The sequence below is a fragment of the Thalia democratica genome, chromosome 5 (genome assembly GCF_965202585.1).
Source record: "Thalia democratica chromosome 5, ktThaDemo2.hap1.1, whole genome shotgun sequence".
Classification (NCBI taxonomy): Eukaryota; Metazoa; Chordata; class Thaliacea; order Salpida; family Salpidae; genus Thalia; species Thalia democratica.
This window is the reverse complement of record NC_139169.1, coordinates 29,945,155-29,962,750: the sequence shown is the minus strand read 5'-3', so window position 1 is coordinate 29,962,750 and position 17,596 is coordinate 29,945,155. Positions and strand designations below refer to the sequence as shown.

General features: G+C 25.2%; 1 protein-coding gene across 1 annotated transcript in view; it reads right to left on the bottom strand.

Annotated features, from left to right (window-relative positions):
- Window positions 1-14,638: 14,638 nt before the first annotated feature.
- LOC145835675 (guanine nucleotide-binding protein G(s) subunit alpha-like) overlaps window positions 14,639-17,596 on the bottom strand; it is a 34,927-nt gene continuing 31,969 nt past the window's right edge. Inside the window, exon 13 of the mRNA XM_082943366.1 lies at window positions 14,639-16,877. Coding sequence (XP_082799492.1) covers window positions 16,734-16,877 — 144 coding nt within the window. The 3' untranslated portion in view covers window positions 14,639-16,733. The remainder of the gene's footprint in view (window positions 16,878-17,596) is intronic.

The window sequence follows — 17,596 nt, the reverse complement described above, 5'->3', positions numbered from 1 at the left end:
AAAACTACCCTTGACTTACTAAAATGACTTAAAAAGGGGTGGTATTAACTCATTTGGGAAACCCTGATTAAATTTGATCAAAATTGAAAGAATTCAATGTTCCTTTAAACCAAAACAATCAGGCTATTTCACTAAAAATCTACTCTCATACAATTCAACAGAAACTTTTTTTTTAACTTTTTCAGTCTACTCATTAGGGAATATTGATAAATAAATAATTTTTTAAAGAAAAAAATTTGCAACTTTCAATCATTTTTTACAAGTAGAAAATTAATTAACTCTTTCTTTTTGTAATAAAATTCATATTTTACAATAACACATTATTTAAAATGATTTTACAAATTTATTTTAAAAACAACAAAACAAATTGTTCTAACAAAACTGTTAGAAGTGTTGTAAGAATTTTTTTCTGTTATAGAAGAAAGTTGCTTGTAAAATGTAAAAGTAAATAAAATTTAGTAGTTTTTTAACCACTAAGGAATTACACAAAAAAATATGATTATAGAATTTTTTTTAACTTAATTAATCTTTAAATTATTTGTTCAATGCTAATTTTCTATGCAAATGGTCTCATAATCAATACTTAAGAATTTAAGTAAGGAACAACACTTACCTATATTGGTAATGTAGAATTGTTTAGAGAAACTCAAGTAGGTCACTCCATCAGGTTCCACAAAAAAGCATACTAGAAAAGAAAGAATTCTAAATTAATAATTATTGCATATTGGGTCAGGCATCTTTTGACAAATATTAACATTGACCCTTATTTAAAACTTTTAAGTATAAGCTTAAAAAACTTTACTTTTATTAAGAGAAGTCAGTTTAAAAAAAAATTATTTGACAACAATTTTATCTACAACTTTTTCAATGTGATTTTTAATTTAATATTAGAATCTTTCTCTTTTTTTGAGTGAGAGACCATAAGTTTTAGAAAAATATCTTGAGGTTTTTCTATACTACTTGTTTTACAACTTAGATAAAAAATTAGCACATATTATTATTTAAAATTGCTCACTGTAAGGTGATAATTAAATTTTTCAGTGTCAAGAATATTATAATAAAAATTATACATTATTGGATATAACTGGGCTTCTTCTATTCAAAGCTGACCTTGTTCATTTTTACTCCAAGTATATTTTTTTAAATCATGTAGGCATAAATGTGGCCAAATTTTGTTACTTTTCTGTACGAAAAGAACTTCTAAATTTTCAAAATTAAAGTTTACATCATTTAACTGAAGTATCTGAAACGCTTACATTTTTTTTCATTAAACCTTTTAATTTCATAAAGTAATAGTTTCCATTGAATAACTAAAAAGATAATTATAAGAAAACTCTTAGTATTTATGTGGTTTTGTTATTAAAATTTCCACTTTTTATCAAAAAAACAGGGAGGTATTTTAAATAAATTATATGAAATGTTGTAGAGACACCACACATGTAGGATATCTAAGAGAGATAAAACAAAAAATTAAGAGTTTTGACCTAAAAAGTTATTAACTTTTTAAAGAATTTTGCAAGCAATATTTTGATATTTTCTCATAAAAAAAAGAAATAAAATTTGTATTGCTTTTAGTTATCAAACAAGTTATGCTATTTTTCAATGGACACCAAACAATATTTAACAAAAACAATTAAAAATAACAGAAAACAAAAAAAAAATAAGTATATAAGGGATTTTTGAAGTATTTTTCTTATCTTTTTTTTTCTTTGCCCATCTTTTTTTCTTTCAGAGTTTATGATGAACAATTAGTAACTTTTGAACTGAAACATAGCAAAAGTTTGTTGCATTTAAGGGCATAGGGGGTGGGACATTTTTTGTACAATTTGATCTTGTTTTATATAGTATTTACTGAGCTACAAAATGCTTTTTACAGATTTTGAAAACTCAAAACAATTTTTGAAATATAGCTGGTCAAATTCACAGGCAATAATATGTTCCTCATGAGAGATGCAAACTAAATAGGCAAAAATAGACTATTTCACTTAAATATATCTTCTTCTACGCTTTTTAAGATAACTAACTTAAAATTTCAGGAAGTGTTCCTTGATATCTTTAGAAAATTCTGTTATTAGTATATTTTAAAGATCAAAAAACAAAAGTTATATTGAACTTTTTCTTAATTATTTCCGACAGGGTTATTTAAATACTGCAAGTTATCTCAAAAAACGTAGGAGATAGATTTTTAGTGATTTCTAGTTATTTGCTGTTTTAGTTTGTGCTTCCCATAAGAATCCTATTATTGACTTTGAGTTTGATCGGTTATATCTCAATAATTATTTTTAAATATTTAAAAATTGTGAAAAGCATCTTATAACTTAGTAAAAACTATATAAAACAAAATTAAGGCCATAGGGGGAGTGGGGTTAGCCATATTTTTTTATAAATTAATCTTATTTTATAGAGAATTTCTAGGCTTTAAGACACTTTTTACAATTTAAAAAAGTTCAAATTAGTTTTTGAGATATGAACAGTCTAAGTCAGGCCACATAATAGGTTCCCTATGGGAAGGGGAAAACTGCAAAAAAAGACTATTTTATTTAAAATCTATCTCCTCCTACATTTTTTAAGCAATCTTCTCCAAACTTTCACAGTCTAATCTTTATATATTAAAAAAAAAAGATAACATTGGAATAAAAAAAAAATTCTAAAAATATGTTTTTTTTTTTTTTTTATTAAATTTTTGTGATAATTTTTTTCTTTTTTTTGAATTTGTTGAAATTCACAAGTAAGGGTTTTTTACTTTTAATATAAGGAACATTTCCTGAAAATTTTAAGATGATTGCTTAAATAATGAAGGAGGAGATAGATTTTTAGTGAATTTAAAATTTCCTAGAAAATTAACCCCATAAAATTTGCTGTCCATATGTTTGTATCTGAAACTTTTTACAAAAAATAAAATATCCCAAAAGTTAAGGGCATAGGGGGGGGTAAACACCCTTTTTTGGGTTTCTTTTTGATCACATACAACCTTTCTTTATTATTAAAGAAGAAAAATGAGAATGAAGTATTAATAATTTGTGTTAGAAGAGAAATTTTTTTTTTAAGATTTGAAAAATACTCAGGGAAACTCAGGGAAATTTAAGGTTACTCAGGGAAATTTTTGGTCACTCAGGGAAGATTTTTTGGCTCAAAGAGTGGCAACCCTGTCTTATTTTATAAAGTTTTTACTAAGCTACAAGATGCTTTTTACAGATTAAAAAAATTCAAAATAATTTTTGAGATATAGCCGGTCAAAGTCAGAGGCAACAATAGGATCCTTATGGGAGGCGCAAACTAAAACGTCAAATAACTAGAAATCACTAAAAATCTATCTTCTCCTACGTTTTTTGAGATAACTACCTCAAATTTTCAGGAAATGTTCCTTGCAGTATTTAGAAATTTCTGTTATAACAGAGTTTAAAAAAAAAATTAAAAAATAAAAATTTATAACAAAAAAACAAAAAAAAAACTGTTCTTTTTGTTTATTTTTTATATAAAAATTTTATTTTATATTTTTAAAAAAATTCCTTCCGACAGAATTTTCTAAATATATCAAGGAACACTTCCTAAAGTTTGAGGTAGTTATCTCAAAAAACGTAGGAGAAGATAGATTTTTAGTGAAATAGTCTATTTTTGCCGTTTTAGTTTGCGCCTCCCATAAGGATCCTATTGTTGGCTTCGACTTTGACCGGCTATATCTCAAAAACTATTTTGATTTTTTTAAATCTGTAAAAAGCACCTTGTAGCTTAGTAAAAACTATATAAAATAAGACAGGGTTGCCACTCTTTGAGCCAAAAAATCTTCCCTGAGTGACCAAAAATTTCCCTGAGTAACCTTAAATTTCCCTGAGTTTCCCTGAGTATTTTTCAAATCTTAAAAAAAAAATTTCTCTTCTAACACAAATTATTAATACCTCATTCTCATTTTTCTTCTTTAATAATAAAGAAAGGTTGTATGTGTATGCTTCTGCATTAAATTTATGAAAAAACTGTTTTCAAAAACTCAATCTTAAAAGGTTTAAACCAATTAAAAATCAAAAACTAAATTTTTGCACAACTTTGTGTAAACTTGTTAGTTAACTTTCTACATAAAAGAATTAAGTTTAATTTGTTTGACATTTTAATTGACAAAATTTAATTATACTATAATAATAATTTCACATGAAGAAGTCACTTAAATGCATACATAATAACTTCATTATGACTTGTATGTCTTTCCTAGCAACTGTTCTGAATGCAGTAAATAAAACTTAAAAGCTTAACATTATTGTAAAAAAACCTGCAAAAAGAAAGTTTAAAGAAATAGCTAAAGAAATATCTCATATCAAAGTACAACTTAATACCTAACAACTGATACAAAATAATCTAAAATTAAGATTTTTTATGTCTTTTAGATGTTCATACACAATCTATTTTAAATAACTGAAAACATAATTTTGATTTTAAAACAATTTCACATTACCTAATAAAAAAATCTTAATACTGTTTTTTAAGTATGCAATTTCTAAATCAATAGTTTTAATTTTATTTTCAAGTTTATTTGCGTTGTCCTTAGCAGCTATTCCTCTTGCTAATAATTCTTTCATTGCTTCTAAATCAGACTGTTTGTTGGCATCTGCAGTATATTTGTCATAGTCTTCATTCAAACATTTGATTTGCTTTGTAAGTTTACTTTTTTGTTCTCCTAACTTGCTCAAAGCATCACCTTTATTTGGAACATTTTTAGCAAAGCGCTGTTGCTCAAGATATGCCAAATATTGGGCCCTAGAAGATTTTACAAATTTTAACAATTCAGAACTTAGTTCAACTGTGCTTGGTTCTAGACTGTTTGCATATAGGTGATCTTTGATCATTCTTCGGGACCTTATTGTCATCTCTCCCATATTAGTTGATATTACTTCCTTATTTAAGCTTAAGCCCCGTTCAACACTTGCCTGGCCATTGTGAAGCACAAAAACAGCCTCAAGGACTCTTGTTAAATCTTTATATTTGCTTGGGATATCGAGTGTGTCAAAATAAAAGGTGTCTAAACTGTGACTTTTTTCAAGAAAATTTTCAAACAGTATTTAAGTGTTAGAAGAACTTAACAAATCAATGTATTGATTAATGCTGTCATCACCCTCTTTTGCTTTTAGTATCTTCATGCTGACAAGTTGTTGGACCAACCTTGTAAAGTTTCTGACACAACGATCTTTACCCATTCCAATTAGACATGCCGGATTTAAATTATTATTTATAAACAAAAATTTAACCTCTATTTTCTAACAAAAGTAATACAACACTAATCTGTATTCATTTTAATTTTTTTTTACTGAAAACAAGTAGTTGTAAACAAATAACAAATAACTTTATTATTTAAAAAATAAGAACTAATAGTACAACATAGTGTTTTTTAAACTACATAAGTAACTAAAAATAAAAAGTTTATTAGAACTTTTCAATGAATAGTTAACAACAACTTTCATTTCTCTAAACTGTTTGATTTTATATAAGTAAATATAAATTTAAAACTTAAAAAAACTACAATGTTAATACTAAGAATATTGAAGAACTAGCCGCAAGGCTAAAAAAAATTCTAAATAACCACTTAAATAATAAAATTTACTACTTTTGAACAAAATATTGAAACTGGATTAAATAAACCTCATTCAAGATCTAGAAAAAAATTTCCCTGAGATTTTCAAATACTTCCCTGAAATTTTGAGAAAAAATCAAAACTTCCCTGAGTTTCCCTGAATTAAAAGAAAAATGCCAAAATTCCCTGAGTTTCCCTGAGATTCCCTGAGATTTTCTACAGTTTGAAAATTCCCTGAGATTCCCTGAGTTCCCTGAGTTCCCTGAGTGTGTGGCAACCCTGATAAGATCAAAAACCAAAAATGGGTGTTTACCCCCCCCCCCCCCTATGCCCTTAAATGATATTTTTTAATTCTATAAAAACTGGCTTGTAGTTTGTGTTTAAAGCTTTATATAAAAGCTTAAGTTAATTTTTGTGAAAAAAAGTGTTAACCCCCCTATGGCTTTAAATTGTGAAAAAGTGTTTTATCCCCCATGAGCCCTTAAATTTATTGTATATGTATATAATTTTATATAAAAATTAAGCAAAAAAATGAAAGCAAAAAACTTAGTAACCTTTAAGTAAAACTTATTTTTTTGTCATCAAAACAATTTTTGGTAATAAATTGCCCGGACCCATTGTGAAATATTACTGGTGAGGTAGGTGATTATTTACAACCTAAATGAAATAAACAACTTGAACATTGACATATAAATATATATAAAATAAAAGCCTTTCATGCATAAAGTTCAAATTTAAATTAATTAAATGACTTATTTAATTGGTGTCTCTTTGGGCTAAAATTTTGTTGGTCAAGACTTCTATTACAAACAAATGTTTACATATGCTTCAACGTTTTATTGTAATAATACATTATATTATATATGTTTTAACCTATGTATTTCTTAGTTCGAATTGCATGGTTGTTAGAACTTTACTGTGAAATAACAAGTATAGGTATTTTTTACTTACACTTACTAATTCAAAGTTTTTACTGCATTCAGTTGAATGAGCTGTAATAGTTAGTTCTAATAACAGTTCTGGAAAATTTGTACATGACTAACATTTTTTAAATGTATGCTGAGAAACAAGTATAAGTATTAAGGGCAAACTTAAGTGTGCTTTTATTTTAGCTATTTAATAATTAGTAAGAATCTAAATATCAAACTTACAAATAATCTATGATAGCTCAAGTCATCTTACAGTTGATAAATTGCCAGATAATATCACAACTAATCAAGGAAATAATTATTTTTTTATAGTATACATACCTTACTGTTTTTTTAAAAATAGCTAAAGTTTCAATTAATATTAGTTGTTGAGCAAAATTAATTAATTAGCTAGAAATATGTTTTCCTATATAAGGGGAATTTTTACACAGTTTGTTCAAAACTCAAAAAACGCCAAAAAAATTATAGAGCATTAGATAGATTTATAAGTACTGTTAAATTTAAATATACTTTTGCAAACAAGAAACAGTAGTAATTAAAATCAATTATCTACGCTTTACACATTTACCTTTTTTTATATATTTTTATTTGTAATTTTTTTTTATAAGTTAAATGACTTTTTCCTAATAGTTTTTAATAGTATGTTACTCATATTAAGACTTATTTTATATTTATGCAAAATTTAAATTTTATTGTATCATAATAGTTTTTTTTTTAGGTATTTTAAATATTTTTATAATATACTACTAAAAAAATTGCATCGTTGTACAATAATTAACAATAGTATACAAATTATTCATGGTTTATAATAAAATAAAATCAAAAATTATAAACTTTGTCTTCGAATACTTAATTCCATTAATTCATTGTTGTAAAACATTTTATGCTAGGTTTGTGACTTAAGAATAAAAAAATCAATGTTTCTAATGAATACTTTGAAAATACTTTTTTTATGAACTTTTATCTAATTAAAGACTATCAATTAACTAGTTAAGTAAAAAAATCTAATATACATAATTTTATTTTAATTTAATGCTAACTTCTTTTGATGAAAAATAATAGTTTGAATTGATTTTTACCTAAATACTGATTAAATATTTCAAGGTTTAAATTAGATAATTATAAATATTTGAATCAATGATGAGAGTAGGAGATAAATTTAAACTAATCTCAGTCAATGAAATTATCAACCCTCTTTCTGACTTAAATGCAGATAATAATGATTCTGGTGAGTTATTTTTAATTAGCTAACTTCTGTACTTTAACAGTATAGCTTAGTTTTTAATGATATTTTTATAAATTTCATTGATAAACTATATAACAATCTTAAACGATGTTGTATTTAACTTTTAAACAATATTAAATCTTTCATATATGGATAAGCACCATACTAGTAATCTACCAGATCTTAATTTATAATATCCGATACGGATTCTAATGATATGTATCTAGTAGATCACTGAATAGCTTTAAGTAATTTGCACATGCTTGAGTAATAAAAATATTTTACCGTAATTTTGAAACTTACACTATTTTTTTATGGATCCAACAGCTCAATGGTTCATACATACATAATAGTTTATAAAAAATTATTTTATAGCTTTTATCTTAAGAAGTTTCAAATATTTAATTCATATTAATTAGTTTTTAGTTGTTTTTGGAAATAGTATATATTTTTAAGTTAAGGTATAATGTCTTCCTTTGTATAGATTTTCTAAATTTTTTATAACTAAAAAGCCGTACAAGACTAAGCTTTATTCATGTTTTTAATATAAATCTATTCCTAAAATGTAACACGTTGATAAATATTAAACAAAAAACATTTCAGATGAGTATTCAGTCAATCTAGATGCTCACCATCAGAAATATTCTACAAATAGTTAGCTTATTGTATCAAGTTTTAATATTACTAGAACTATGTTTTTAATATCCACTTAAGTATTCTATATTTTATTATAAATTTTATCTTCCTAAAAACTTCTTAAACATTTCTTTTGTTACATTCACTTAATTTGTTACAATTATTCGTAATGATATTATTTTATTAGTAGTAGATGCACCTTTTTCATATTAACCATGAAAATACTACGCTTTTCAGCTGAAATCCAATCGGATGAACCACTTACATTTCACACTCTCAAAACTGTCAATGCTTTTACCCAGCAAGAAAATTTGTCTTATGGTTAGTTAAATTTGTTTTATTGTCATTTCTAATGTTTTTAGGTCATAATATTTTATTAGATGTGTTATTTTATTTGCTAATTATTGTTAAATACAAAACTGTATATTTCTGTTTACTGATTGCATCAAAAATAATTTTTCGTTTCATTTAGGTACAAAGAGTTTTTATACTTAACTAATTGTTGTTTAATACTTTGTATATATATTATTTTTTCCACAAAAATAATAATAAAATGTATATTCATCGATATTGTTAAAGCATACTGCGGCATAAACTAATTGGTTGTGTTTATGAACAGTAATGATTTTGATCTTAAATTAATATCAAATTTTGTTTTGAAACATAAGCTAATTTTTTTAAATATAATTTTATTTTATATTAATATGTATACAATTTAGATATTATTAACTACATAGATTTTTCTAACCGAAATCTCTTTACACTTGCTTAGACTGATAAAGTATTTTTTCGTTACTTTACTACTTGATAAATCCTAAAAAGGACAAACTGGATCACAAAATGTCGAGTTGAATGTTGTTAAAGATATTGCAGTTTAATTAACCAATTTTTTCAATTAAAAGAAATTGTTGTCCTTTTGTTAGAACAAAAATCGTATTAGAAACGAAAATGATATCTATTAATGTCTTCGTTTATGAAAGCTTCTTAGATGATCAAAATAAATGCATTAAAAATGACGTGGACAGTTCAACTGCTCTAACTAATTATTATATAACTCACTTTAGTTAAACGAGTAGTTAACTAGTACATAATTAAGTTTTAGTTTTAGTTTTAAAGCGACGATATCATTTAAAAAAATTCTACATTTAAAATTTTTTTAACAAAATTTAATGTTATTGTTGTAAATAGTATAAATCATGCATTTTTCTTTGTATTCTATGCATCAAACAAGGCATAATGAGGTTTGAACATTTTGATAAAACTCGTTCTGAGATAGGTTAATTGTTAAAACTAGTTTTAGACTAGTAGTTAATTTTTAGTTTTGAGCTTTATTATACCACATATTATTTCTTTTTTACTTAAAAAAGTACTTTAACTTTAAACAAAATTAAAGGTATGATGAAAAATTGACAACAATTTAAATATTTCTAACCGCATGAATTTTTTAGGTGATGAACGTCAAAGTCAAAGCCATGAAACTAATGCAAATGACTATAAAAATCAGATGTACTATTTTGGAACTAATGCAAATAACTATGGTAAATACAAATGCATTAAATAATATTTTAAGGCTAGGTTATCCTAAGGTCAGATCATAAAGAACTTGAATTAACATTAAAGTTGTTTCAAATAACTTTTAATTTTAGTTTTTGAATTTTTTTATTAATTCTGAAACAATTATACTTACTTTGTCCAAATTAGGAACGGGTAGTTTTTAGTACCGATGAACCAGACTTTACAGAAAAAGACTTTAATTTGCTTAAAATATATGTGGTATATTATTGTATATTGAATATTATTGTAGTTCTAGAAATATCTAAAACACAGTACTGTATAAATTCAGTTTACCACTTTTATTGTAACTAAGCTAAACTATGCAAAATGTGTGTTTTATATAAATTATTTTATAAATTTTTTTCTTTTCGATGCCTTTTTACTATCATTAAATTGATAACGTTATAAAAAATGTTTATAAAGCATATCATGAACAACGAACAATGCAGTTTTAACAAAATAATAAATATACTGGTTTGCTGGGTATATGCTTCAATTTAGTTACACTAATTACAACTAATAATTTTAATGTAGCACAATCTAAATAAATGCGGTGGTAAAAAATCACATTATAAAAACTTTTTCTTTTTGAATTTGAATCCATTAAGAATAAAGTTAGTAAATAAGAAAAATTAAGCTTTTGTTATTAGAAACTTTTTTAGATAATCATACGATCTATTTAGGTGTAGGACGTCAATATGAAAGCTATCATACTAATGCAGACAGCTATGAAAATGAAGCACATCCTAATGATTTTGCTACACAGAACTTTGATCAAACCACGTATAATGGTAAGAATAGTGTACTGAGTAATATATTGATAAATATTTTAAAAAGTTCGCTTGTAAGGAATATATATTTAAGCTAACAACGATTTCGTAAATAAGTTATATGTTTACGATTTGTTAAAAGTTTCTTACATTATTAAGAACTTGAGTTTGACATAGTTAAAATAATTAAAAATATTTTCTATCTAGTATGTTATATTTAGAAATTAGAGTTTTAAGTTTCGAAAATACAGTTCTATGATATTTCCGTGTTTCAATGGAAATAGTTTTTATATTTTTCTATATCCTTATTTAAATAAAACTATCGTTATTTTGATATATTACACTGCTAAAAAGCGAGTACTTTCTTTTTTTTTGTTAAAAGTATCTAGGTTAAAAATAAAATATATAAAAGTTGTTTCAATATTCTAATTGACTTGATGTTAACTTGTAAAAAAACAATCTTTTTAGGTTATGAACTTGAAAATATCACCTATGGAACTAAACCAACAATTAAAACTTGTTTTGAACTTAATCCAGTATATCATAATTCCACTTCCCTCAGTGGTTAGCAAAATAAATTAACTTGTACAACTATCAAAAAAAAAACTATGGTTTCAAGGGATGTATAATTCTAACTTATAAGGATTTTTTTTTTTTTTTTTTGACTTTGTATTAACATTTCATTTGAATTGAGTAGACCAAAAACAACTTATTTAAATAGCAATTATTTGTTAAAAAAAATTGAATTAATTTTTCAATTAATTCTTTTTTGAAGATGGAGAAAATGTTCTTTTGGATAAAACAAACAACAAGGTAATGAATAAGATGAATTACAAAGACCTCGTTGTAGCTAATACTTCCAACAAGAGTAAAAGTAAGAACTTTGTTTGCGACGATACACTAAATACGTTGTTATAATTATGATTTTAACAGTATATGAAGAAAAAAAATATCAAGTATATATTCACCAATTTAACTAATATTATTTAAGTTAAACCTATAAAAAAAGGCAAAATATATGTAAAAGAAAATGTTTTTTCATTGAAATGTCATTCAGCTTAAAAACAGTGAAACAAAATTTAATGAAACAACGTAAAACTAACGTCTCCAAATATTCTTTCAGTGAAAACGAATAAAAAGTGTATGCTGGTCAACGTCAATAAAAGTTCAAAGATAAATGATAATTATAAACAAGACAGAGGTAAGATTTTATTACCCTAAAAATTAACTATTGTTTATATAAAAATAGTTTTTACAGTGTTTAATTTCACAGTGCTACATATTTTAAAAGAGAGCAATTTTAACTATAGTTAAAAGACATGAAGACAATTATTGATTTTTTTTCTGAAATTAACATTAACGAAAAATAAAGAATTAATAAATGCTTCTATAAAACTTTTTTCAAACCATTTAAAATTTTTCTCAAGGTGTTTTTACAATACGAAACAATTTGATGTAAAACAATAACAAGTTAATAAATTGAGGGTAACAATGGTTATGGTCTTATACTGTTTGTATTAAAGTTATTTTTAAAAATCGAGCTAAGCATCTTTAAAAATTTTTCAATTCACCTCAAACTTTGTACGAGGAAATTTTATTATATTTTATAAATTTTATAAATAAAAAATTTGAAAATCGAAATGCTGAGTTTTTTCCAAGTACCTTAAAGTCCATTAAATATTTAAATAGTCTGTTTTAGGATACATTTTGAGATATTATTATACAATCAAATATGTTTAGTTGTTATTGATAAACTAAACATTTCAAAGTTATTTTGATTTTAAAATGTTTGTATTTATGTATGATAAACTTACAATGTTTGTTACGTACTGAATTAATAAATTTCAATATGCTATACCATTTTTTCAATAACTGAAAAATGGCAAGTTTACTACAATAATTATCAGAGAACTAATAACCTGTAAAATATTTTATATTAGAAATAAGTTATTTTAACACTAAAGTTCCATTATACATAGTAACACTGAAGAGTTTTGATATACAAAATTTTAAATGATTAATTTTAAAATATCCTTACAAAGTTTACATAAAAGATTTTAAATAAACATATTTAATATGTTTTATAAGTAAACCTTATTTATTATTAATGATATATTAATAAAACACTTGTTCATTTAAATTTTGAGTCTATAACATGAAAAAATCATAATTTATAATAAAATATAATACTAAAAAGCTATTTTTTTTTCTTTTATATTTCCTTTTTTTTTATGCATGGGTTTATTTCTTTTTTATTTCATCGTTAGGTTTGTATTTTAGTTTAGGTTTACGCAATTATAAAAAAACTTTAAAAAAAAAAAAAGAATATTATACCTGTTTGACTTTAAAATGTTTTTAGTTATAGAGAAGTTTCTATAATAGTTTTTTTAAGTCAAGCTAAAATTATACAAAATTATTCAGATGTCCAGTTTATCCAAATGGTTATTTGGTCATATTACAAACCGATGCCACACAACAAACTTAAGAAGCATCACAGATGTGAAATTTGTTTACAATATGAACACTCGAAGACGACTAATATAAGAAGACACGTTAGATCTTGCTTTGGTGCAACTGCTAAAAAGTCTGCGAAACAAAATAAAGAAAACAATGAAGAAAGTTTTGCTGATGAAAACATGGCAGGATGTGAGTTTTGATAATATTGATGTTAAGTTTAAGATATTGTCGCTCCAAGTAAACGTTTTAACTTTTTATTCTCCTCAACAACGATAGATTTTTAAACTTTGTGAATGTATTTGTTTAAATATATAAGTTACTTCTGTCAATTTAATGCAAAACTGTTGTAGTAGATACTACAATATTAAGTAAAAAAATAAAATAGTATCTAAAGTCGGCGTTTTATTAAAAACAAACATTTTAATTACTTGTAGAATAACGATGAATGAAATTTTAAAAACTTAGGTAGTTTCAATTTTTATACTATAATAACACTACAGATGAAACGAAAATTAAAAAGATTTTCAAAAAAGGATCGGACGGAAAAACCAAAGCGCTGTACAAATGTTCATTCTGTACAAGGATTGAATTCGGCGACATTAACATAGTGAAGAAACACGTTAGTCGGTGCAAGTTCAAAAACAAGCACATTTCTCCTGATAACAATAAGTTGGAAAACGCTAGTACGTCTAAAAGCAATGATCAGAGTTCTAATGTAAACAACAACACTTTTAGTAAGTTAAAATCTAGAATTAATTGTACATATTTTTTTGGCTTGTAGGTATAGTTTTGTAAAAACTTTTTTTTTTGTTGTAGTAAATCAACAATGAATTTTTTCAAAAGTAATATTTTTATATATTTCCAGCTTATGAAATTTTGGGCAACAATGAAGTAGACAATAACATTGAACCAAGTCTCCCAAAAAGATTTCAAAAAAGCGCAAAAGTTTCAGTGTTGATGAAAGTAATATTCTTTTATTTTTCTGTTGTGTTTTGTTTGTTTAGTAAAACTTTTATAACCATGTTAAGTCATCTAATGTACGGTGGTGTTCTTTTATTTGGCTTAAATTTTAATGATTTCTAACAACTACTACAGTTGAGAAAGCTTTATAATAGAAGTTTTTTCGTTGTTAATACTACATACATATTTTATTTAATTTTCATTTTTCATTAATTATAAAGTTTGCAACACATTTTGGTGATTATTTTAAATATTTTAAAATAAAAATCTTTTAAACTTAAAAATTAACAAGTAAACTAAATAAAAAGCACAACTTATAAACTAAATTTAACATTTAGTTTCTAAATATTTCTATTAAGAAGTTAATTGAATGAATAAACTGAACATGGTACAATTATTATAATCTAACATTAACTAGGAGATAATTTTTCTAGCGGTGGCTGCGACATTGTAAAATTTATCATAGAAATGTTTATGTAAAATTTAAATTCACTAAGTGTATTTGTAGTGTTTTTGCACATGCTGAAGGAGTTTAAAAACAACATTTTCAAATTCGACATTTTTATTAAATTAATAAAGAAAAAAAAATAAGAAGAAAAGATCTTCCTCTAAAAAGAAGACTGGAGACACAACACGAAAAATTAACAGACAAAAAAATCTGAAAAATATATTCTGACGTCACTACGCATTGTTCACGTGATAAACGCATTATTGCGTCATCAAAATCAGGTGTTGTCGTCCAGAAAAAACTTTGAGATAAAAAATAAACGTGTTAGCTCGTGAATTTTTTAATAAAACATGTTTTCTTTATTTTGCGCAAAAAAAAAACAGGAAATATGTTGGGTCCACGCTTGAGTTTATACGTATTGAGTTGTGACGTCATACAAACAGATCATGACGTCAGGCGCGCACGTCATAAGGTTACAGTGATGAACAGAGTCTCGGTGGTTACAAAAATTAGAGAGATATTTTTATATCGAGAACAGCGAAAAAAATTAGGCTAAATCAAGGAAATAACAAATATTGTTGTAATTTGAGATTGAAAGTAGTTGTTTTTTTAAAGTAAGTAAAAAAAAAAAAAAAAAACTAATTAGTTTGTTTAATCAAAACAAATATTTTTTGAAAAAGTTTTGAGTATAGTAACCAATAAAAATAAACATTATGGATTTTTAAAAGTGTTTTTAGAAAATCAAGAGCTTTAAAACCAGTACTGTAAAATTATTTAGTACCTTTACTACAATCTTAATTTTTGTTAAGTTAAAATTGAATATTTTATAAAAAAAAAATTAAGATACAATTTCACCAGTTATAAACAAACATTTTTTAACATAATATTTTTAAAATTTTCATATACTACGTCATTTCATATAAAAACAATAAAACGAAAATAAAACAAGAGCAAAATTGTTTCACAACGACAATAATAACACCAAAAAATAAAAAGTGGACAGTCTCTATAACAAAACAATCCTCTAAAATGAATAGAATGTACAAAGAACGTTTATTGATAAAGTAAGTAAGAAGTAATGAAAATAGTCAAGTTGTATTTTGATGTCTTTAAAAACAGTTTTTTCTCAGAAAATTAATTTCCTATGTTAAGAGTAATTATGGCACTACTAAAAAATTAATGAACCATTTAAAATAAGCTTGTTTGACTTTACTGATTTTGTAGTTTAACTAAAACAATTTTTATCACAGGACGGTTGTGTTTTTTTTTTGTGGTAGATAAAATCTATATTTTAAAATAACTTTTTTTTAATAAACAAAGGCTGAGTTTTTTGTAAAACAAGTGTTCTGCTCATTGAACCAAAAAGACTAAAATTTTTTGCCTTTATAAAAAAATACTAGTTTTTCGGTATGATATAACGTAGATTATATTAAAAACAAGTGGTAGAAACTTAAATTGTGCTATAGGTGTCTTATCGAAATATTTTATTAGTACCTTAACTAGATTTTTAGAAGTTTAAGAATTAAAATGTTGCAAAAAAAATCTTTATCACTGTACAAAAAGTCAAAACAAGTTGACCGTCTTGTGAAACCCTGATCAGTGTTCGTTTTTAAACGTACAAAGTTATTTTGCTTTAATCAGGTTAGAGATACGTATAGTTTTGAATTAAAGTAGTTATCACAAAAAACTCATTTAACTCGGCACCTAAAATGTTGACCACGAATTCCCGGATCCTAGAAAGTCCAGAGACCAGGTTGGAGAGTCAAAAAAGAATTCTTCCAGACAAAAGTAGTCATGTTGTGTTTAAATTTTTCACGATAGAAATGAAAAAGCAATCGAAGCCCCTTTTGTGTAAAAAAAGAAAAAAAAACAAGTAAAACAACAAGGAAAAGTGAGATTCTCGGACAGCGAGACGAAACGATTCAGAAAAAAAAAACTAAAAAGGTAAACTGTAACTACCGCCCCCGATTCTTTCCAGCTGGTCTTATTTTTTTGCCACTAGGAGGAACGAGCCGACGGGAAAACGGGACTACCCTCAGTTTGCAACCCCAACAAATCAGGGACTTTTTTTTGTTGGGAAGCTCAAACTTGAGCGGCGTTTCGCCGTCGCCGTTTTGTTTGAATATATGAAGTTCTTTTTGTTGATTTTTTTCGCACGACGGCGATACTGTGACGTCATAATCATGCGATTATTACGTCACAATAACTCGTACTGCTTGAGGTGCATCCTCTGTATGATGTCCCTGCAGTCGTTGAACACGCGCCTGATGTTCTCCGTGTCCACGGCCGTGGTGAAGTGCGGGTAGCAGTAGTGCCGCTGCGACCCCGTCGCGCTTATTCTCTGTTTAGGGGAATTTTTCATTGGTCAGGTTGCAAAAAAAAAGCTAAGCTTACAATTATAGTTAGATTTGCTTTAGCTGTTCACTTAACACTTAGTAAATAAAAAGATCTTTAAGCTATTTTTAAATGCTATATCTCATTCAGCTTCAAAAATTTATTTATTTAGTTTGAACACTAGTAAAAAAGTATAACATATACAAATAAAAATATAATACATACTTATTTCAAATAGAAAAGATTTAAACTTTTACACTATTTTATTGTTTTTCTAATTCGAAAAATTTATACAAATGACTTTAAATATTAGAAAAATAATTTAGCATAAATACTAACAGATTAGTCTCTATGCAGTTTACAACTTCTTTAGCTTCAAACTATGCTTATATGTTTTTCTTATACTAATAATTTTTAATTTACTATAGCAAACAGACACTTATTTTTAATACAGCTAAGTACTAAAAGAATAATCAATATTTAGAAAAAAAAATTAAAAAACCATTTAATTTATTACTTAGTTTTAATAAATGCATCAGATTCTAAAGCTTAGTATGTAAATATAAAAATACCTAACACTAAAGTTTTTGATTGTTTAAAATGCTCTTATAGATTTCAACACTATAAGATATAAAAAACAACTTATATTAACAAATCGTATACGTTATCACAAAAAGTATCTATAATCTATTAATTCTTTACAAACTTACAAATTATTAAAACAAA